This window comes from Cupressus sempervirens, chromosome 4 (genome assembly GCF_028749045.1).
Source record: "Cupressus sempervirens isolate cs-2001-9-10 chromosome 4, ASM2874904v1, whole genome shotgun sequence".
In the NCBI taxonomy this organism is placed as follows: Eukaryota; Viridiplantae; Streptophyta; class Pinopsida; order Cupressales; family Cupressaceae; genus Cupressus; species Cupressus sempervirens.
In genome coordinates, this window is record NC_143121.1 from 521,216,834 (window position 1) to 521,242,364 (window position 25,531).

Below are 25,531 nucleotides of genomic sequence, written 5' to 3' on the forward strand. Positions count from 1 at the left end.
TTGCTTCTTCCAAATTTAGATTTGATTGATTATGGAATAAATACATGTATACATAACATAAGCATTGATCAATATTTATTAATATATATTAGAAGATTGACTGTATAGAATGCTTAGAAGTCAATATCTACCAATGTATTTGGCAGATTAATTGGATAAAACAGTTGGGTTTCATACCAAAATAATGATGCAATGCATAAGCTGTAAGTAAAAATCTTATTTGCTTGCTGATTACAATAGATCTGATTCTGATTGCTGAAGGGCTGATCTTGTTCAATGTGTCTGACGTGCTGTCTTCTTCGTCATAGTCTTATCTACATGTATCTTAATTGCTGCATGAAGGTGTGTGTCCTTTGGAGGTTGCCATCCCTTCAGAAGTGGTCACAACCCTTCAAAAATGAGAACCCTTCATAAACCACTGCTTCTACATTATATCTTTATTTTATTTTCCAAAATATCACGTCAAAATTGACAATATATAAATTGATCACTGCCCTTAATTATCTGTATTCTGGTCGGCCAGGCATATAAATGAGTGCATGAACTCAAACAGGTTTGCCAGCAAAGAAACAATATTGATTTAATCGAAATATCCCCTAATAATTAATTGATACTAGCCTAGTTGGCCCTCTTTACTTATTTGCTACCTTCTTAATTTCTATTTAAGGCTACGATTTAGTTTGTGAGGGTTGCAATTTAGATGGGGCATGACATGTGGGGTCACAAATACACAGGCTTGCAGACTTTTATAAGTGAACTAACACTATGGTTGGCCAAATGAAAGCCATTGTACAAGAGAAAGACCCTACATTATAGTTCTACAATGAACTTATCAATCATTAATCATTGATGGGAGCAATTAAACATTCCATTGCACATGACTACCATTGCATTGAATTCAAAGTGGTAAGTTTAAAGGCTTGGTAGGATTGTCCCTATATAAGATGTTGAGGTGAATAATGTTCATGAAAATCATTTAGAAGTTGTACGTAGGCCAACATCAGTCATTTTGAGTGGACAAAACTGATCATTATTAGGGAATATATAGGAGAGGCCAAAATGGACAGGAGACAATGGCATGTGAGGATCCATTTTCGTGATGGACTATGCATGGGTCTAATTTTTTGACAAATTACTATCGATTCCTTCACAGTTCCAGGCTTCTAGTTCATTTGTTACTGACAGGAATTATTCATTTGTAATTGTATCCACTCTGCTAAGAGGAACCTACTCACATGTAGAAGGCTAGAAAAGATTTTAGTTATGCATAACACTTTGCATCTCAATGACCACAATGGTTTATTTACAAGGAGAGTCTAACTGCCCAATGCAATGGAAAGCTAGAGTAGCCAGAGTAGGTTGACGAAGATATATCATGGATAGTTTTGGTATTAGTTTGGAGGAGCAGGAGCTTGAGCTTGAGGAGTCCAATAGTTTGAGTGATGAGGAGTTTGGTATATATTATTTGTATGAGTGATGATATGAGGCATTGGGCCATTAGTTGATTGATTTTAGGGTTTTGCAAAAAAGACACATTGTGATCATATGGGTTTAGTTTGGGGCTGAGAGGGCTTAGTTTTTGCTTGGGATCTATGTTGGGAAGATAAACTAAAACCAATATTGAATAATTTTCCTATTGCTCTTTCAAGGAGGGCAAGTAGCCAAAGATCCCGCAATCAGAGATGTCTTAGGCAAGTTCTGCAATACTGGAGATGCGCCTTGGCATCCCATGGGGGTCAGTGATGCATCTCTTGCCTGCTCTGTTATTAATCATTTAGTCCTGTATAAGGCTGGATCTGCTGATTTTCAGTCGGTGTTGTTTGTGAAGCGTACGAGGGTTTGGTTGCAAAACAAGTCAGAGCTTCTGTTATTGGAAGGGTCTCCAACCTTGTCACCCTTAAGAAAAATGGGTTGCAGTTGGGATCAAGGACTTTTGGCTGTGTAGCAACCTTCCACCCGTCGTTCATCTAGTGTCTGTATTGATAATTATGGAGGGGGCCTGCAATCAGAGATGTCTTAGGCAAGGTCTGTGATCCCGGGGTGTCAGAGATGCATCTTTTGGCTACACCGTTATTATTCTATTAGTGCTGTACAAGGTTGGCTCTTCTGATTTTCAGTCACTGTTGCTGTTGTTTGTGAAGCAATGAGGGTTTGTTTTCAAAACAAGTCAGATCTTCTGTTGTTGGAAGGGTTTCTAACCTTGTTACCCTTTCGCAAAATTGGTTGCAGTTGGGATCAAGGAATTTTAGCTGTCTAGCATGCTTCCACCCGCTGTTCATCATCTTTCTTGCCACCATATAGCTTGGAGAGTACTTTCATGCATTGCTGATATAGCACAGTTCATGTTGCTGTAATTAGGGGGTTTTTTTTGTGTCTTCATGACTACCATTCACCTTGGAGGGGCTGCGACACGTGTTAGAAGAGGAAGCTGTCAATTTTCCCATTCTTCACCTTGTAGGTATTGCTTGCAAGTGGTGGTAAGATGGGTTATCACCCAAGGTCATACTCTCATGATTCCTATGATAAAGTGTGGTAGGAGATTGATCGTGTGGTCTGACAAAAGAGATCTTGAAATCCATTTCAGGGAGAGTTGGCCCAACTTAGGCCTTATAGTATTGTGGAAAGTTGTGACCATGTTTTAAAGTTGGTCCTAATGGTTTCTAATTTTTCTAAAAGGAGGCTAAATATGTTGTTCATAGAAAGTATATTTTAGCTCCTCATGGGTTCGGTGAAGGTTTTTGGTCCGCCATCATTGCAAGGGGCAATTAATATATCTTTGGCACTAGAGACTTAGTCCCTAAGTGAAATCTCAGACAGGAACTCTTCCCTCGAAGAAGCCTTTCCAGAAAGTGTTTAATCAGCCCGAGAATATTCCTTCCCAAAAACAAGAAAATAAACTTGAAACTAACAGACATGTTGAAGAAATAGTTTGAGGAGCTACATTTCCTATATTGCAGGGTAGTCCTAAATATATAACCCCTTCAAAATTTGAGTTCTTGTGTGTAAAGTGTTAGTTGATAGTGGGGCAACCCACAACTTCATTTAGGATGGTTTGGTGGTTAAAAAAGGCTTTCACTCAAAATACTTTGAATGGATTAATGTGATTGTTGCAGATGGATTCACCTTGCTCTGCATGAAGAAATTTTCTAGTTGAGCATCTCTCTGGGCAACAAGGTGATGGATGGCTCATATGTTGGCATAAGAGATACTAATAGTGTTGGGGGTGACGGAGCCTGGATTTTCACACAATCAGGACTTACATTTGAGTTCTACTCTTTTGTTTTATTATTGGTTTTATCTTTTAAGATACTAATCTGTTTTCATTAGATGTAGACTTCCCTTGGTTCAAGATACTAATAGGATGCTGTGATTTGACCTATCAGGACTAGAGTTGTGTTGATGTATCCTATTCCCTCATTCCAAATTCGTTTTGTTGTTATACAATGTTTTATATTGCTGACTGCACACTGTATTGGGTGTCATTGACTTTTAGCATCATCTCGATTTTGGATAGAATGAAGTGTAGAGATTTTTAGTTGTGCAATCTGGAATCATTTAACATGATATGGAAGTTTGGATGAAGAATGGATTCAGAAATCTATATTCGCATACAGCGCTTGCTAAGACAGAGATAGCATTGATGACAAGTCATCAGAAGCATTTGCATACATTGTCTAATCAATATATTCTGGGCCTGATATATCTATTTCAGCATTCATTCTTGTATATTCTTTAGGATTCCAAATATGAATGTGTTGATTACAGTAACCAGAGAGTCATTCAATATAGCTTGAAATTTATTTCAGATGGAAAATGGTAAGGTTATGCAATAATTATCTTAGTACATGGTCAAGGAGCGATTATATGGCATATTGATAAGTAGGAGATAATTTCCATAGCAAGTCAAATTGTGATATTGCTATCAGGATTTAACTGTGTGATTTTTGAGTCAAACTCATTGACCCATGTTTCATGAGTAGTGATTCAACATGAATCCATCTCTCATGAGAATAAATGGAACACTTAGCACTCATTGGATCTAGGTGATGCTCACAGGGGTGAAGCATACTCATTGGATATATGGCATATTTCAAAACAATACATGAAATAATTGTATAGCAGATGTACACAGCAGTCACTTCTACCTTTATATCTGGCAATGATCAAAGATGCTACACTAAGGAAATCATGATTAGCATATATAGAAATGGAAAGTAGAGAATGCGCATCTAAGACACGTGAAATCCCTACATAGACACCATGGTTGTAGAGCAATATATTCTTCGTCCAGATAGAGAAATTTTAAACATCCTTCATCTCCAGATTTGTATGCGTATGAAGCATCTATTCAGTAATCAGGGAAGCAGAACCTACGATAGCAAGCGGATGCTCTGAGACAGGCAGAATGAGTATGTTGTCAATGACCATCAAATCTCAATTGAAACCATCAGAGATATATGGCAAAGTGAAGTGGCCACAGAAAGCAAGGAAATTTTACATCAATCAGCACCAACTGTTAATATATCTAATATCTCATTGCATTTGTTTCAGGTTTGATGATGGAGTGTGATGGAAAGAAAAGTTGTGCGGGTGAAACTTCCAACATGAGCGGTTGTGAATCTAGAAGCCTCACGGAAGGAATTGGAAACACGGCACAAGCAGGCTATGTGTGTTGTCTAGCATGGTTCACATGGGATTCATTATCATGGCGCAAAACAGAAGCATGAAATGGTTTGGAGATGTGCCTATAATTAGCAGTTTGCAAAGTACCCCGTGTTAAGGAAGAAGAGCAATATAGATGTGCTCTTGGCAAATAGGGGTGCTCTCATCGCTTATGTGATACATCGCATATGCTTAGTGCAAGGTTTTATCATATATATAAAATCATATTAAGGAAGTTTTATATCCTTAATTGCTTATCATTATCATGTAGTTGTGTGATTAGGCGCCCTAGTAGTTGTGTCCATTCACTTGCACTTTTTCATAGTCTATAAATATATGATCAATTCACATATGAGAGAATTCATATCCATATACAAATTTTTATGTACTAAATATATTAGCATATTGGATATATTATATGCTTTTATTGGCAAAAGAAATCAAGTTTTGAACTAAGCTTGTGATTTTCGGATTATTGAGTTTATATATTCATATGTGATTGTAGAGTCAAATTGTATTGGATGGATCATCTGTAAGGAGTGTCTCCATTGCAGTTTTATTTCCGGCATGATCAGTAAGTACTAAGAAATATATATTTTTATTTTCTTTGCATGAAGCTTTAGAGTTGAATTATTATATAGTTCCATCCTTTATAATTACCTTTTAAATTTTATAAATAATTTATATGATAGATAAGTGGACAGGATCAATTATAGCATTTTAAAATTGAACATCATAGATATTGAGAAATATTTAATTGTTTCCGAATCTATGTCTGGTTTATCTCCGAACCATAGTAGTTAAAGTACATTCTAGACTATTTTAAACTTGCGTCCATATATTTGATCTATCACATCCTGATTACTAAATTGTTTATAATTGATGTGTGTAGAAATTTATAAAGTTGTACACTTTAAACTAATAATACTGACTCTATCGCAGTTTGGCACTGATTTTTGATAATTCGCAATCCATATGCTGGCAATAATTTCATTTCTTTCCTTTGAGGAATTAATATATTCATTTGTTGCATTAATCTATACTTCTTATTTAAAAAATTTCATTTATTCATCTATTATTCTCAGTTCATGATTTGCAAGTTAAAGCTTTCTATAATTCTTGCCATTTTGGAAGCTTTCATTATATTCGTATTCTAACCAATTTGCTGTAAAGATCTTGGATCTAAGTTGTTGTCCAGGATCAGGTGCACCCGCCTTGGCCTTGTAGAGTTAGAAGCGCAGGGGATTTGGATCGCATCGATCAATCCTGTCAAGTTGGCCATAACCAGTTGGATATCCTAGCATCGAGTTGGCAAGACTCGTAGGATTCCAATCTGTGGTTTTCGGAATCAATGGGGGGTTCAATGGCTACATTCTCTTGGGGAGTTCATTTCGGAATATCATACCTGGAATTGAAGTTCCTTTCAGAGGGTAAGAAGGTAGTGCTTTGTGGAATAGCAAATGGAGCTCCTTGAATTGTTTCAGCGAAAATGATGGAGAGTAGTTGAAAAATCTTTCGCTGTGGTCAGGTTTCTTTGGCAGCCCGTTATTTAGCAACTAACATATCTTTAGATGGCATGAAGAGTTGTCATGTTGAAATCTAGTCTTTTTTATATAAGCATAACAAAGGTAGTGATATTTTAATATTTAATATCTCCAATGCATGTGATCCTATAGTTTTGGGTTCAGCAGGCTTGTACAATTCCTCATCACCAATCATAACTGCAATATCTTCGGCATTTTGGGGAATTCAACTATACATTTAATGCCTTGAAGTTGAGAGAAAGAGTAGGGTCCTAGTTGTTTCACTAATAGAAATAGGACTCTTGTTCATGTTAGGAACATGTCAAAATATTCTTGAATGTATGAGAAACATTGGTAATGTGACTTGAACATTAAACAAAATGAGCCTACCCATCTCTTCTAATGTGCCAGATTCATTTCCTATTGTACAATCAGTTAATTATGGATATGATCACTCCAACATGTATGGTGTTAAGATGCACTTGAATCAAAGCACCAATCATGGGATGTGACAAATGTGAATCTGTCTTTCACTTCCAACAACATTTGCACACTTCAATTTCTCTTCTTCGTTCTTTCATTTATACATTTACAGTGATATTTCTTTTTGATGAGTCATTTAAAGCACTTTTGAGGTGTTGCCTGCCATTGCCTTGTCTCCTTTTGCAAAATAATTGTTATCAAATCACACAAATCTGAGTATGGGATATGCTAAATAGGCCTACAAAGGAAATCCAACTTAACTATTCGTGAAACTCACTGCACAAGTAGAGAAATTGAAATCTCAAAAAATAAGACAACTTCACTAATTTTGGACTAACTTTGGAGTTAGCTCTAACCACTATCAGGACACCTAGGTAAATTTTTCTTTGCTAATCTCTATTCAATCAGCTAAATTATGACTAATATATCCAACAGTAATTCATAGAATTGTGAACTAACCCTATATTTGACCCTATTGGCCAATTAGGTGACTTTTGATTTTGACTGACAAAAATGTAGGGTTCATGTTTACAAAATTTAGACTCAGCTTGAACTTGAAAAGCTGATTTTTGACTTGGATTCAGACTCCACAAATTGAAAAAACAAGGAATATAGAGATTTTAAAGGATTTATAGATTTTAATAAGCACCCTTCAACTAATCAACTTTAAAGACATTAGTATGTTGAGTTAGTTGTAAGCAAATGGAATTGCGTGATCAGCTGTTTGTTGGTAGCACAGGTCACTGAGATGACAAGATGATTAAAATTGCACATTTTAATCTAGATGTCAGCCAAGACAATGCAAATTGTGCGACAAAAAGGATTGGAGAATGGTGTAGAGCTTGTCTTGTGACCAAGGGTGTAATATGTGGACAGAAGAATATTCCAATTCAGGAGTTTTCTTGTTGAGAAAGTTACTAAAATCCTACAAACAGGTGCTTAAATGGAAGCAAGAACAGAAAATTGTATGTGCTTGGTCTAAAACATCCAAGGACCAAAACACATAAATAAGCCCAAATTTTCCCCAGACAATGTGTTTTACCACCAAACTGGGCAAACAAATACATTTTGGAAACCTGAAGACAGACCTTAACCAGATCAGTGCACAAATTAGAAGACGATTGCACAGCTATATCATTATTTGTCAAATTTGACGCATCATTAAGGCTGATCAAAGAATCATAGCTCAGATCTTTTGACTTGCTGACATTATAAACTTTGTCTTGCCCATATTCAACAATTCTGCTAAAATCTGACAAAGCAGATACTGTTCGCTTCTTAGTTTTCAACGTCTTGTCTATATCTCTTATGACCTTGGACAATTTCAAGATTGTGGAACAATAAAGATTGCTCTAGTGTCCTTTTATTAACACCATGGAGTATGGCAAAATCCTTTCCAATTTCTCTGTTTTATACATAATTTTACTTAAGCTGATAGTTTTGGTAAAATTCTATACTTTATAGGATCTTCATTTGATATTTTACAAAGAGGTCAATTAAAAATATATGGTGGTAGTTACAACTTCACAACTGAAAGTTTGGAATATTTAAATTTTTGCAGGTGGAGGATAATATTGTGTGGCCTGAGGCAGCAGTGGAGGCAATAGTTGCACTTGAAAAGGCTGCTTATGAGAGTTTAGGTTCTGATAATCACAAGTACAATTTAAAAATGCGGCAACTTGAATTCAATCTTAAGGTTGGTCAGTTTTTATTTTTAATCTGTCTGGGAAACCATTGTATCAATATTATTATTTTGAATTTCTGGGATAGCATCCACTAACGGGGAAGAATTCACAGGATTCAAAGAATGGGGATAAAAAGGACACAAAGTAACATGCTTATTAATGATTTCATTGGTTCTCAATATTAATATTTTTTTGTAGTAATAATGCAAATAATTAACTTACCATTTATTTTATTTGCACTGAATGGATTAGAAAAATAGAATCGGAAGTATCCAATATTCTTTCATACTTTTGTCTACCTCATGGAAAACAAGGAAAATATGGAATCGGAAGTATCCAATATTTTATATGCTTTTGTTTTTGACAATGAAAAGATGGAATCACTGTATATAAAGTGAAAAATAAAGTCATAAAAGAGGATCAAACACATACAATTTATTTGCCATCGACTGCTTCTCAGAGACCCCTAGTCAAAACTAAACTTGCAATCCAGTGTTGAAAATATAACATTCGCCAATGGCACATTGTGCAATTGTATATTTTGGACACTGCCATAGAATGATGTTTTTTAAGAGAATATTACTGTTGTTTTTTTTGTTGTTGTGATGCTGCTTGCTGCAGAGCTAGAAGCTCGTTTCAATAATATGGTTTGTCTTTGTGGTGGGAATATATCATGAACTAAGATGCTGTAATATTCATGTTTTCTATCCTATATGATTTGCACCTTGTCCTGGCTGTTAAATAGAATCTTGAACTCTTCACTATACAGAAGGTGAATTGAATGCCTTGTACACCATTAAGAATACACCTCAATATACTCAAAGTAAAAGATCCTCAAACATGACCATGGTTTTACTTGGGATGTGATTTCTTAAACAAATTACTCTTATAAAAAAAATTGAGAACCAGTAAAAAAACCCTTAAAATAACCAGACAAGGACCAAATTGTCCACAACACCGCATTACTTGAAATATATGAAGGCACAAGGTTTGTGTATCTAATGAAACTGGCCAACCTATAACTTTCCTTCGTGGATCTTTGAGGATGCTGCAATGCTCTTCAAGGTACTGAAAATATCTCATTCAAGTTATGTATGCAAATTAATACATGCACTTTGAGCATGAATGCCCATGGTAGATATGGGTGAACTACAGAAGACCAAATAAAACGTTGCACAGGTTCCTCTGTAAACTCAAAAACTTGACCTTGCTTTTGTTGGATTCTTTTAAACCAAGGATCATATTATATGAAGCCATAGAAATTGCTGCTGCCTCAATAAGGGAAGATGAAATAACAGACCCAACAGCTAAGTACAGCTAAAGCTTCTTGTAATAATTCGGTATAAAATTTCAGCTTTTGTCCATGCACCTAATCGTACCTGGTATTCTTATTGTCTGTAGTCTCCACCATCTCCTATATGGCAGTTGTTATTATTTGGCCACTAGCTACACTTGTTTTTTGGAAAATATCCCCTTTGCATAAGCAAGCTATTACTTTTTTAATTTGTTTAATTTGTAAGACAATTGAGAAATAATATGATAGCTATAAGTAATTTGATCCGTGTGTGTGGCTCTTTGGAATTCTTGGCAATTTTTTCATGCTCTGTGCTTATGTATTAAACTGAAGAAAAGTCTTAAAAGCGTTCCTATAAACTGAAATTTGAAAGGCTTGGCATAAGCTGTTACTTGAAACTTAGACTGTCATTTTTCTCTGTGTCTAAGTTTTTATGTGGAATAATGTGGAATGGAAAGTTATCGAGGCACTAGATCAATTGCTTATTTCGTGTTCAAAATTAATGTGCATGTTTTTCCAGGGCGTAGTTTGGTTTGATTTTTCTTTCAAATGGATATGGCTTTTTCTACAGGGTAATGCAATACTATCAAAGCGTCTGCTAAAGAAAGAGTTGGAAGCTACCACTGTTTTAAACATGTCACCTGCAGAACTGAAGGTATCAGAAATTTGTTTTTATTCAGCATTAGTGACTTTTCTGATAAGGTTCCATGCATTTTGAATAGATCAACAAAAATTAAATATTGCAGTACTATTTTACTGGGTCCTTCTCCTGCACCCCTTGGGTCAGCCAGGATCCTGTCCACGGCATGTGGGTTAGCTCTGGATGAACCCAGGCAAACTTGAGCCAGATGTCACCTCCATATGTGTCCACCCTGCAAATTTGGATGTTTTTGACTTTATTTGACTTTTCATTGTAAGGTATCCTTTTACAACACTGGTTAAAATATTATCAAAACCATGGTATTAAGGAATTATCACTGGGTTGCCATGCTAGAAACAAATTGGAATATCTAGTATAAATAATAAACACTTATATATTCAATTTCCAATCTCTAATGTTACAAAATTTATAACTATTCATAAATCATGTTTATCATTCTTAAGGATAGTGGATTGTGTCTTCAAGAGTATCAATTGACTGCCTTCAACACTCGAGGGAGTGGTCTGTAGATGGTAGTGAGCAGGGGTTGGAACCATGTTAAAATCTTTGGACTAGTTCATTACTTCAAAGATAGGATAGGCCCTATCCGAAGTCATTGCACACTTCAAGGTCCTAGACGCTCAAAAAGAAGCAGTCTAATATGTGCCAAGACCTTGTTATATAGCACCAAACAAAGACATTGTACAGATAAGCCATCATAAGAGTCATAGTAACTTCAAATGATAATGGCATCAAAAGAGAGATCAAAGTGTTCTATGAAGAGTATCTTATGCATCACAGTGTTATAAGAAGAGCCGTGGGTATGATAGTCATCAAGCTGTTATGCATGAAATGTCATTCATAGTCTATTGAGACTGTAGTCTATGGAGCTCCTAATCACAAATGATTGTCACATCAAGTAAACCCAAGTCAAATAATCTACAGGGAGATAGTCATGTAATATGGACAATGATGTGTTTTTGATGATACTTATGTGATCAAGGATCAATGCTGGCTGATTGTTGACAGTTGACATTATAATTTTTTAACTTCAAAGTTTAATATATATCTTGACATTCAGGTTTGATCGTATTTGACTTTTACTATGGTGGTGTATTTTGAACTTAATTACTGCTGCAAATATGTATATATTTCTGATTTTTATATTTTTTTGTATGGACAAACCCAAGTCAAAGTGAATCCCCAAAACATTTTATCACTAACCTGCTAACTTAACTTGAGCCTAAACTGGAATTGGCAACTAGATAATAACTTCGAGTGGTTTTAAGGTCTAGCAATAAATTGGTATATATATATATATATATATTATGCTTCAAAATCCTTTCAAATATAATTTTATTATTTACTTGTAATTCTTGGCTCAGTTGCAAGGTTTGGATTGAGTTCAAATTTTACAGAAATAAAATTTGGACAAAGTTCGAAGGTTACTAGGAGGCATGGTTACTTGGAGACTCTAGAGACAGACTGGTTCTGGTACTGGTACCACTAATTTTCAGAAATAGGAGGGGGGGAGCACTTGGAGATGTCAATTTTTGATTAATATAATTTGATAATTTCTACAAAATATCATGAAATAAAATCTTGAAAACAAGAATAGTAATAAAGTTTTAATTTTAAACTCTAAATACACAAAAGTCATTGTCATTTTGTCTAGGAGTTAAAGATTAAAAAATAAATCACAATACATATTTCATATTAGATTATCATTACATATTGATCTTAAAAACATATTAATAATTTGGTTCGGATACACATGCTGAAGGATATGAGATGCGTGGTTACATGAAATTTTGTACTATTCTTATGAGAGTGGAGAAGGTTTACATGGATGTTTACCAATAAGATATTTGAGAAGGCTGGAGATACTTAATGGCTTCCGTTATTTCCAACATTTCAGTTGATGTTACACAAAGATCTCTTTCCATTTTGGTACCTCTTTTATAAGAAGAGTAGTTAGTAAACCATGACACTACAAGATAAGTGAATGATCGTACATCATTGACGAGTCTTTCTAGAGAGGCAATTTAGTGGATTCGTCAAAAGATTTTTGTGGCTTGCATTCTCATTTCTAATCAATACATAATAATGATTTTGCAAGTGCGAGGATAAAGGAATAACACCTCATGCCCAATTTTTGTGGTGGGAGACGACAATTTTCAGTTGAGAGACTTAGGAGATGGTGGGAGGTGGCAACCAGAAGAAACCTATGCTTCAAGATGTTTCTGCAGATGTCTATGGTACTAGAGACACTACGTGAGGGGGGTAGTAGATGGGTCTCTTTGTAATCAGGGGGGTAGTAATGGGTCTCTTGGTAACTATGCTTTAAATATGTTCAGATATAGTTGTTTAACTTAATTTAAATACTTAATTTTTAAAATTTTATATATATTTTAAAAGTTCAATTGCATATATTAATAATCTGACAATTTCATTTATAAATGTTTATATTGAAAAATACAAATTATAAAAGTAAAATAATCCATAATTAAATTCAATTATTGTAAATGACAATTTATAAATATCATTCAAGTTTAATTAAAATAGCACTTAATATCTGTAATCTTAAGTAGAACTAAAGATTTATACTACATTAAATCTTATAAATGAAGAAGAACCTTAAAAATGGATCATAAATGTTAAATTAACAAATTAATGTTCAATTTTTTAAAAAACAATACACTGTAAATTAAATAAGATTTGACACTATGAACATATATTTTAAAAAAATTATAATATTTGATAAATAATAGAGAAGCCTAAAATAAAATTTCATGGGTTATTTGTTGCAAAAACTAGAAGAAAAGGCACAAATGCTGGACTGCAAACTAGCAGACTCACAAATGCAGCTGGATGGACTGCAAACCTAAAGCGCAAATCATGCTGTCCTCGCATTCTTTTGTTGTGAATTCATAGTGTTCTTTAAAGAAAAAAACCTGAAAATGCATTACAAAAACCAAAAAAATTGTTTATGAATAATATGGAAAATTTTAACATATCTTACACAAAAGTTTGAAGTTTTCTAAATTTCAAATTTCATGAGCTTTGAGACCTAGTTTTTTGGTACTTCTATGCTTTTGTTAATCATCGCTCTCTTTCTTAATATTTTTGGTACTTCATGATTTTCTTAAGCTCATTATGAACTATATACCTTTCATCTTGTGTAGTACCCTCAAGAATGTTGGAAGCCCAAGAGTCCTTAGTATGCTATACTTAGATTTTCTCTTTCCAATTTGCAATAATCTCGACCAGAGAACATAATTGTGGTCTCTTGGAGAGGGCATCAACAAAAATGTTCCTCTTCTAATCAGTGTAACATTGGTGTTGCGGTACTTTGGGATGTCAGAACGAGTTTTTGGGATGGGGGGACTAAGGGCCTCAATTTTGGGATGACAATGGGAGAATGAGGGGGCAGTAGCGGGGGACAGGGGATTGTCATATATTGTACATATAGAACTTGAAATGCTAGTTATGAAATGATGTTTTAGTATATCAAGTCGAAACACTTAAACATAACAAAGTTGCAATACAAACTAGAACCATTGTACATTCAACATGGTAACATAGTACATACCAAGAGTAACATTCAAAAACCAGAATTCAAATAGAAATTCAAGTACTTGTTCAGGTGGTGGCTTGGTTGCGGAATGACGGAGGTCAGGTACTCGGGTACTTAATGTACCCTGTACGTGGACGTCCTAGGAATGGGTACTTAAAGGTTTTTTGGGGGGGTGCGAGTCCTCGAGTTTCATTGCTTCCAATTGACATAAACAATGTCAAAATCATAAGCCCAAAGTTCGCTTATCCATATTTTTGCCTATCTTTGAAGTCTTGCTAATTTAAGTGTGAATTTGGCTAATGCTTGCATGATGGCCAATATCTATTTGTCACATATAATAACTCTTCTCTGCACCTCTTAATTGCCTGCGCTCAAAAGCTATAGTTATTCTACATTAAAACTATACCTATTCTCTCTTGAAACATCTCTGATGTTTAGCCTAAATGTTAAGGTGGTGTGGATTCCTGATAGGTCTGTACCAAGGGCTAGGACCTGCCCACAATCAGACAGCCACGTGTTTCCAAGGAGGTTGGCCTTTGTTGGCACTCAGGTGGGATAAAAACTCCACACTTACTGCTAGTTTTTGTAATTTCCCCTTTTTGGGACATTAGAATTTAATTTAGAAAGAAAAAACTTTGAGTTGTCAAAATATAACGACAATTTAATATAATAATTTAATGGGGCAACTAAAGTTACTTTTTATGTCAACTAGTATTAAAAACTAAGAGTCACTCTAATTCAAATTAAAAAGACAAAGAAATGGAATGCCAAGATTCAATGAACCGCCATGAAGAATTTATGACTGAACATTCAAATGCAATTTTGAGGTTTGCCCAAAATAACGAAGTCTCGCGGAATGATATTGGTGGAGGTTGTGGAGGAAATATTGTGCAAGTAGCATATATAATCTGTCATGGTTGTTCAAAAAGATACAGACAAGCATATATAATATGAAACCTTTTATGAAGGAGTCTGACAGTGTATTTTTCGGGAAGTTAAGTAGTAGAATAGTATTTAAAAATTGGCTTTGTGGTTGGAGGGTCTAAGTAGCATGCGTTCCCTTTATCATGAGGCTATTCTTTAATTTCAAGCAGGCACTACCAATTGATATTCATATCATGCTATGAATTAGTTTTAAGGACCTAGTTGCAGTTGCAAGAGTACTACAGTAATTGGACAAAATTCCTAAGCATTTTGAGTTGGGAAGTTAGCTGAAAAGTGTGCAGATAAATAAACAGGCATAGCATATTACATTAACATTTTACACTTGTGAGAGTACTTGATTCGGTCCAATTCAGTTTAGACAATGGAAAATCTGAAGCACACGGTATTTTCGAAGGGTTTTAATGACACATTTAATGGTGAACAGCTAAGAAACTTGCAAAAAGAAAAACAAGTGGGTCGGCTATACATACTTGGGTTGCAATTAGAACAAATGGAATCTTCAAATGATGTTCTCTCCAAATCAGAAGAGATAGAAGCCTATTTGACCAATGTAGAGCAGGCAGATTGTAAACTCTTAAATTGGGCCTTACAACCCTTAATGGTGACCTTGGTCTAGCCCAAGTTTATGGAGCATCCAGATAAATGGGTTAACCTTGTGGTTGCTTCTTGTCTCAATGAGATTATGTGAATAACATCTCCTACAACAATTTACAATAATGTGGTGTTGAAGAAAGTTTTGCAGCTGATAGTGAAGAACTTGAAGAGTTTACAAGTTAAAGGAACCCGTATGAGTCAGGAACAAATTTGCTCGACATGTGAGGACACTAGGACACCCGAGCTTGTTTGTGGGAATCGTAATAATGAAGAGGAGGCAAAAGAAATTTAGACCAGTGCAGGAAAAAATGTAGATAAGATGATTTCAGTTGTGGATAAGGAACATACAAGTTTCTTTAGCTTTGACAAACATGTTGATGAGGCCGGTTGTACACGAAGTAATAGTAGGTTGGAGTCTTTGTGTGATGAACCATATGTTTCTTATATACATGATATAAATTTAGAAGCACAATCCAAGATGACACTGCAAGAGGATGAACAACTTCAACATGACAATAATGAGATACATGTCTTAAGGAACCAACTGAAGGTTAGTAAAGACATGGTTGTGGCATCTTTGGTACGTTATGACAACACTTACAGGATGGTGGAAGATCTCCATAGGAAGGCTCAAAAGGGAGTGAAAGGAGAAATGCTTGTTGATTTGCATGTAGTCAAAACAACCCTTGAATCTATGAAATCGGATTATTTATGTTTGCTTTCCGATAGGGATTATATAATTAAGGTTGCTGGAATATATGTCGATCAGTTGAATAAAGGAAGGAATGAGATTATGGAGCTCAACATGGAGCTTAAATATGCTCATGAGGCATTGGATGATACTCATATTTCTCTTCAGGAAGCAGAAAATCAGGTTAGGATCACAAATCATTTTCGGGAGGATGAGGGTAAGTAGAGGCAGGAGTTTTTCCAAGAAGTAATTGATGAACTTGATAGCATTCAGCAGACTTGTAACTTGGATAGTTGTCCCAAAAGACCAAGCACCAAAATTTCAAATCACATTCAGCTTGTAGACAACTCCATCTTTGAAGTGGATGCTGATTGGTTTTCTGATAATCCACTTTTTGAGATAAACAAGGGAACTCTTTTTGACTGTCATGAAGAGGATGACCTTGACTTAAGAATTTTGGATTTAGATATAGTTCCTAGTGGTGAATCTTGGTCATAGGATTGGTGTGGTGAATTGACTATTGCCGTCTGTCCTTTGATCAGCCCAAATATGGTTTCCGAATTCAACCCATATAGGAGTTGGATGGATTTCATACATCAACCCTTGAATAGATCTTGGTGGAGTATTGATTATAGTTATGTTTCAATCATAGGGGATGGTTTTTTAGCTTGATTCTTATTCATAACACGTATGTACTTAGGGGTTCTCCAAATTGATGATGACAGAATGGTATTTGATGTGCCCTTGGGGTTGTTTCCAGCTTTTGAGCAGCTATTTAGGTCGGGTCGTCACCATCTATTGGGTTTTACATAGCTCCTTGATTCATTTCTACCTCATCATATCAGCTGGTCATGACAATAGGGCTTGGGATCCAAGTGTTGACCATAGGTATCTATGGCATTTTAAGGATTTTGTTGTAGTTCTACACACTTTGAGACTGGATGCAATTATGATCAGAATTGTACAACCTACAGATGCAGCGATACTTCATAGATTAACATGGAATCTAGGGATCTGGTTGATGGATGGGTTGCAATTTGGCACCTTACTTCACAGTGTGGCAGGATTTTTTTCTAGATTGGGCTAAAGAGCTACCTGTAGATTCATATGGGATCCTGGTATTGATTGCTTGAGGACAAGCAATCTTGAGGAGGGAAGATCTGTAATGTCCCCTTTTTGGGACATTAGAAGATTTAAAGACATTCGTATAATATTAAAATTGACTATGAAAGCATGAATTAAAATTAAAAGGGACAATTTTATATTATCAGGTGGGCTAAACGTGACAAGGAGGGTTAAGACGGAAATACAGGAAGGGAGTCGAAGAGTCACAACGTTGGGGATTAAAAAGGAGAGAAACTCTTTCATTCGGATACGCTTGGTTTATGATTCAGATTCAAGTTTCTCTCTTGCGAGAGTTATTTGGAAAGCTTCAGCTTTCATCTAGTAGGAGGACGAAAACTCTCGTGCCGGTAGGTAGTGGACGCAAACCCATTGTCCGTGGAGACGTCACATCAGGTGTCTCGCGTGTGCTCACATGTTTTTTCTTAGTTTTCCAATCTGACTGTAAAACTGTGTTTAAAGAGTGGATTTTTGAATGTTGGTTATTGTATTGCTGATGTATAGTGCAATAGCATATTTTAAGGTATTTTATGAGAATCTATGGTTTTATATTATTGGGCTATAATGCAACTTCATATGTTTATGTTCTGAATATTATTTTGAGAAGAAATCAGGTAAATATCTATTGGGGATATTTCATAACCAAGCTTAAAATTAAAGATTTAAGCTTATTACTATAGTAGAGCAAACACTTGTCATGAAGAAACGAACAAGACCCACAAGGGCAGGCTAGGGCATCAACTATGGAGACGACAATATGTATTATTGAAGTCATGGAGATAAGACAATGACTTGGGGATGAATTGTAGCTTCATATGATGAGATAGTCATACATATGTCCTAAGGAAGAAACATAGTCTATTATTATTGCATATGATTGCTTGGACTTGCACAAATTGTATAGGGTGAAGTTTTTTCTTAGTGTTGATTGTTCTACTTTAGTCACGATGAAAGGAAAGTTCGACTACATTGAAGAATGGTTATCTTATTATTATAATTATGAGTGCCAGTGACATATAAGATGTGTTCAAGCATGGGGCATGAGGGAGTGATGATAACAAAGGCTATAAGCAGATGACTCAACAATGTTATAATTGCTAGGTAATATGCGAAAGCACTGTGATGTGGGGAAGAAAGAACAACAACCATCTATGATATTGCTTTTAAAGCTTCAATGATGATTGATTAAAATATTGATTATAGAGTCCAAGATTCAGTGCTTAGTTCAGTGTGCACAATGACTTAGGGCAACTAATAATATCAAACAGTTATAATGCCGGTACTTACTATTGAAGACAGAGTAAGAAAGCAGAGACAATAAATAAGTTGGAATGGAGAATCAGTGATGGAGTATGCAACGACCCATAATAGCAGCTTGAATTTCTGTACTGTGCATATTCAGAGTATCAAGAACAGCAAAGACCCCAATAATCATCTTTGGAAGAATTGCTCACGGTCGCATTGGTGGCTATTGTGTCTTGCTAACCAAAAAATATTGATTAGAGTCATCAGGAATGTATGAATGCATATCTATAAAGACTATTAGAAGACAACCACTGGCAATATGTATATGAATCAGATCGTGAGATAACCAATGGCAGTGACAATAAGAAATAATGATTATTATAGAGATAATCGAATTTAGTTAACAAATGTATTGCTAAAAGGGATGCAACTTGTTGGGATTTAATATACTTAAAAGAAATGCTTTTAAGAAAGAGAAGGGGGCATGGACAAAAGGATGGCTCGCTTGGTAAAAATGTGTCCATTATGAAATGACTTCACATATCAGGATGGGGGATGAAGATTTAAAATATATATGAGCCGTGCAAGTCAAATTGGGGAGGAAAACAAGGAACAAGACTTAAGAATGAGAACATAGGATGGGAATTGATATTAGTATTCATTCAATCAGATATTTCTATATACCTTATATAGATTTATGTAGATGTAACTCATTATTAATAAGAAAACCAGATTGCTTGGCCAGAGAGATTCCAATCAGGAATATTGGCATAAACATTATATAAGCAATAAGCCACTCTTTTAGATTGAACATGATATAGCAAGTGCTCATTAACATTGCAGAAAGAAGAACGACAGCAATAAGTGGTCAGGAGAAGTATTCAAGTAAGAGGAATCGGTTATTTGAAAAATTAAATTATCAGATCAATGCAAATAAGATAGAATCTTCCCTAAACTAAGTAAGATAGAATCTTCCCTAAGGTAGAGGATCACTTCAGGCATACTATCATGTTTCTATATCCAAGCTCCCTTATGAGTGAACCTAAACAAGGTAATTACAAATATATCTTCTTCAACCCTACTAATGGTTGAAACTTGATATTATGAATTATATCTTCAATATTTGTCAAAACATGATTGTAGGATCTCAACAAGGATTTATCTTGCATTGCATCTTTTTGGATAAAGTTATATATCTCTCACTATTTTATGTTCCTAGTTTTATTAGGACAAATTATAGGGTAACTCAAATAGGGGACATTACTGTCCACCTCATGTCGCTCTTAAATTATTTAATTGAAATATTTGCACTTCGTAATTTTCAACTTTAGGTGCCCAACACCAATTTACTTGTATAATTAAAGAAAGCTTAATGTTAAATATATAATTTGACTTACTAATATATTATTTAATGTTATCATATTGTAGACCTTGATATATCTGTATTGTCAACACCACTGGCAGCCTAATGCTCAGGTCCTGACAAGGTTGCTGCCTAAAGAAGCAGAGACAAGACTGAAGCAATGACCAGCTACCAACAAAAGCTGTTATTATGAATAGTAAATTCTGAAAATAGAAAGTGCTAAACATAATCAGTCAGTCATGACTCTCAAGTCTCAACGAACCAATTAATGTCCATGATTGACACTTTCTAAAATAGCAGGCCCCAAACAAGCTCTCCAAAATCATTCCAGAAAGTGTTGTTTATCTCCATTAATCTGTTTGAGCACATTGGCATTACCAGAATACCACTCTTATCATGCGGACACCTCAAAAGCTAGTACCAAGTGACCAACTACACAAGAAGAGAGCCTGGAAAGTGGGGACATTATATGCATCTCTAATTCTCATCATAAATAAAACTCATCTTTAAGCTCATACTGATCCAACTGAATGCATATGTTTGAAATCTTTCCAGTACATGTGCGGGTGAATCTATTTGTAACCATCACCTTGAATCCATCACAATCCTCTGGGTTGAGCCCTCTACGAAGCACCACCCTCTCATGGATTTATTAAATTTAGAGAACCGGAAATATAATTGCAACAAATGAAAAATCACAATTCAAAACAAACAGATTACACAAGTATTTATCCTAGGAACAACCTTCATCACTGAGGGAAACAACCCAGCCCACAAAAAACCAATGATGCCTTTATTCAGATTCAATGTCAATTACTAAAATGTTGCTTATGATTGAAGCCCCTTTTAATCATCAATCAATAAGCTGGATTTATCTTTTATCTCAAATATCCCAGGACCTCTGATATTAAATTCAGACAACATAAAAAGTATATCACATAGGAGGATGCATATACGATCAGTAAATGATTGTAGTTACTACACAGAACATAATATTTATCACAGGAATCACACACAAAAACATTAGACTTCTCCTACACCAAACGATAATTTCTCTGAAAAAACATTGCTGCAGACAAAAACTCCAGAAAACAAATCGACCGCAGTTTACATCCACGCGGCAACAACAAAGAAGAATCCATGAAACCATAAAGAGCACCAAGCACCATAAAAGAGAACGAATGATTACAGGAGTAGTTATCAACTCAAAAAAACCAGCATAAACAACAACACTCACACCATGACAAAATGAAAGTCTCCAACTTAAATTGCCAGCATGAAGATGACTCGGTCATGGTGCTAGAGAGGAACCAAAATGGTGACAGGGCAATTGTTATCAAGATTAAACTGTTGCCAACTTTAAATCAACATAAGCACGAAGCCAGAATGGTAATCATCCAAAGAAGACTGCCAACAAGGAAGATTATATGAGCCTTCCTATCAGCGATCATGTGTGAAGAATGAAGAGGCACGGACCCCCAGAGCCAATCATAATATGTCACACAATAGAACATAGCAAAAACACGAAGGAAGAAGTTGCTGCTGCTCGTGCAAAACAAAATTCTCCAAACTTGAATTACTAAACCAGAAATAAGGAGCCTCTACTCAAAGAGGATCAACAACTGAATCAGAACAATTCTCCGACTCCATAGTAAAACGGAGGATAGTAGAAACTACATACTGATTTCTGAGAAGCTCGTTCAGGCAATTTTAGGTATGAGATCTTTCTCATAGCTACAGACTTCAACAAAATAAAATTGTATGTAGCACTTGTATCAATGAGTTTGAACTATTCTCTGTCAAAAGTCTCCTCTAAATCTGAAATACCCAATCTTCTGGAATCTGGATAATTGGGTAGGCATGCCCCCACTATTCTGTTCTTTTTCAGACACTTTTACAAAGCTATTCTATTCACTTTCTCTTGAATCAGCTTGGTGGTTTGATTTTTCTGAAGCTGTTTCATCAGCTGAGGAGTACTCAATCTGCTTTGCCTTGGCCTTTAGCCTTAGCCTTTGCATCACACTTATGAGTTGGGTCCCAAGGTTCACTGCGTTGGAAACATAATTTTTTGTAAGGACATTGAGCTGCGCTTCATCTAGTGTTGTGTATGACAACTATTTCGATTTGAGTCTTTATGGAAGTGTTTTTTATCCTTATCCCTCTTTCTTAAGAAATTTCAGTCACTGAAATTTTCTCTTTGAGGTAGGTGACTTCATATCTATGCTCCATGGGGACGCGTCCCTTGTGCTTTTAACCCCATTCCTGTATTGGGGACGGTACATAGACAACATTTTGAAGTACCCTGCCCATCCCTAATTTGGACGAAATTCTGGAATTGTTCTGAGACAATATTGAGAGTACTCAGGAATGTAGGGGAATACCAGAAGTCCCTAGGATGGCTAGGGGACTCTTGAGCATCTCCTAGCCATTCTGAGGACTTCTGGCCATCTCCTACAGCCTAGGCCACTTTAAAAAAACACATTTTTTTAATTTGGAAAAATGCTAGTCGTGCCCACAAGGACACTCAAACCACATTAAACAATACCAAAGCCTAATCTAATTTTTTTTCACATTGCAAAGAAGGATAAGAGTAGCAAGAGAAAAAGGCCCAGCTGGTCAAGGAGTGAACAGCAGTTGAAAGTGGAGGTTAGAGTATCAAATCTAGTTGATTTAGCCTCTTAGAGCATCTGTTGATTATAAACATTGATATATTATTATATTTTTGTACTTCTATGTTTTTTGTTTACAATTTATGTCATTTTATGGTTGAAACTTTGAGCCTTCGGGATTTTTCTTAGTTACCGGATTCGTGCCCTAGAGGCTGGATCTGGATCCGGATTCGTGCTGATTCAGGCAGGATCCTTGTTTGACACAGTGGATTTGTCCAGATTTGTGGCCCGCGAATCTCAACGAATGCATTGTGTAAAACAAGGATCTTGCCCGAATCAGGACGAATCCAACACAAATCCAGTATCCTCAAGGATCGACAGGCAGGCCAAGATTTTATGTGGGTCTAACTTATTTAATGACTTTTTAATATATTTTTTGCTTTCCAACCCTAAACAACCCTTTTATTTCACATCCAAAAACAGTTCACGTCAAATTTGCTCTCTATTTTGCACTTTCATTATATTTTTCTCTTTTATATATATATATATATATTCACGAATCCTAATTGAAAAAAATAATTTGCAAATCCATGGATCTGATTCACATACCTGAATCTGATTCGTATCCCGAATTGGTAACTAAGGATTTTCTTAATAATTTGAATATGATGTATGCACATCGACAATGAAAGTTTGCACAATGATGAATCACTTTTCCGATTTCTTACTAGCTTGTACAACATAGATGATGAATGCTTTACCAATGTTATGGTATGCATATTTGAAACTACCCTATTGTTTAAAAAAAATATCCTATTTTTTAAAAGCCATCCCTTAAAAAATGACCCAAAAGTATCCCTGTACTGGAAACATGTCAAACAGTACCATGCCATCACCGTCCCAGGAACTGGGTGGAACATAGGTTGATATTACTTGCCCTTTTGGTGGCATCTTGTAGTGTAGGTGGGCTAAGGGCCTTATTCCAACCTCTTAAAGGTTTGGACAGCCCATCAATAAATAGAATAATCAATATCCCCTCAGTTATATTTGTGATCATCACTCATAATCTCTGAAATCTGCAATGTATGTGTACACTGTACTTTTCATTGTTTCAATTGTGCTGACTCCTTGAAGTGTAATTCAGTGCCTTGTCAAATCTTTCCATGAGTCTCTCTGTAAGTGTAAACTCTGCATAGGACACTCTGATCATGAACTAAGGTAAGTCACCCCTTGGTACCACCATTCATCAGCACTTCCCTCTAATGGCTTCATCTTCAGTCGTGGTACTGTGTTGAAAGTGCGCGACAAACTTCTGTACCCAAGCTCTTGCAGTGGTCTTCTTGGAACCATCAAAATGTGGAATAGTCAAGTTGTCCACTTTCTTGTGCAACTCCTGAATGTGTGGTTTACCACCTCCACCTCTTCACTGCCTAGTTCTCTTCTGAATCTTCTGGTTATCTTGGGTCTTTGCCAGCTGCAGGTTGAGAATGGCCATAAAGCTATGCTACTGTAAGACTCATGCAAATTGGTACACCATTAGATATGTTTATTTGAGGAACAGATTGGGCAAGCCAACTTGAAAAAAGTTCTATATAGAGTTTCAGATTGTATCTTTTACCCCAATATCTTGCACAGACATGTAAATCAGATGTATATATGTTTAACATGAACAAAGATGAATGTCTGTATTTTGGATTGGGTATAATTAACATGAGACATGATTTCAGGATGGTTTAACAGCAGAGGAAAAAACTGCTCAAGAACCACAGGAGCTACAAACAATGCAGGTTGGTTGGTACTTTAACCTGTTTTCGGTGAAGGTTTTATTCTCAAATAACACCGTGTCTCATGCTGACTAGTTTTATGTGACAGATGACGGATGTTCGATGTTCCATTTGCGCAGAGAAGAAAGTTGGTGTTAGAGACATCATACATGTTGGATATGGAGATCGTTATCAGGTTTGACACCAAGATATTCTACTGCAAATTTTGTAAAGTCAGACTTGAACTCATTAAATTGACTGTCCATTATTTTTGTTGAGTTAAATGAGTATCTTGCTCTTTACAAGGTATTCTGTTGTTAATAAAAGAGAAATGTAGTGTAGTTTTAGATTTGCAGGGAGGTTGTATGTTATTAGGCTGAATATCATGGTATTGACTCTGAAGATGATTTGTTCTGTTTTCAGTTGGAATGCTTGAAGTGTGGTAATTTGTGGTATGCATCAAGAGATTCAATCTCTTCGTTGACAATAGAACCTGTAAATCCTGTTAGTCCAGTTGGAACAGCGCCATTAGCAACCACAAAGTTCGATGAAATTGAAAAAGTGATTGGTAGTACTCGGGAACCAGAGAAACCAGCAAATGGAGAGATTGCAAAGAAAGAAATTCCAGCAGGGATACCTGTTACAGATCGTCAAAATACTGCTGGTGATGTTGTCATGGTACCCTCTGATTCAAAGGCTTTGGAGACCAAAAATGCAAAATCCCATTGAGATTGCAGAAAAAAAAATGTAAACATTGTAGAAATCAAGCTTAGAAATCAAGTTTTAGGGAAGTGTAAACAAAAAGGTTTGTGGTCTGTATATTCTGTGCATTTTTTTTGAGAAATAAATAGAAAGTAGAAATGAACAATGTAGTTTCTCCAGGAATGGGGGAGTTTGTATATTCATCTACTTTTTTGATGTTGAATGATTGATATTAACCAGCTTATCGGGTGTTTAAAATTGGAAAATCTAGGATACTTATAATATTACATATACAAGGCAATGGAGTATGGTTGAAAAACTGAATGGTAAAATATTTTAATGCAAATTGAGCTCAGCCCAAATTCTTTGAAAGAGTATGAGGTGGGGGAGTTCAAAAATTTATTTGAATTTGCTAATTTTTGTATACTATTTATTACTGCTGATAATACAAATTTTTATGGTTTTGTTGGTCCCTAGAGCTTTTAGAACATTTTGGCAATGTTTTCCATTAAGGACTGGGAAGGAAGAAAGGAAGCTAATTGTGTCGACCAAAGTCCAGTTAAAAAATGCTTCCTAGGCCCAATGCTGAATTGAAGGATGTAATGAGAATATGAAATGTACATAATTTAAAAA

At 35.6% G+C, this 25,531-nt stretch overlaps 1 protein-coding gene across 1 annotated transcript in view; it reads left to right on the forward strand.

The window, feature by feature from the left end:
* LOC149562224 (ASI1-immunoprecipitated protein 3-like) overlaps positions 1–25,306 on the forward strand; it is a 143,302-nt gene extending 117,996 nt beyond the window's left edge. The window contains exons 4-8 of the mRNA XM_089825764.1: positions 8,230–8,364; positions 10,219–10,302; positions 24,161–24,220; positions 24,306–24,392; positions 24,620–25,306. Of these exons, the coding sequence (XP_089681890.1) occupies positions 8,230–8,364; positions 10,219–10,302; positions 24,161–24,220; positions 24,306–24,392; positions 24,620–24,925 (672 nt within the window). The 3' untranslated portion in view covers positions 24,926–25,306. The remainder of the gene's footprint in view (positions 1–8,229; positions 8,365–10,218; positions 10,303–24,160; positions 24,221–24,305; positions 24,393–24,619) is intronic.
* The last annotated feature ends 225 nt before the right edge of the window (positions 25,307–25,531 follow it).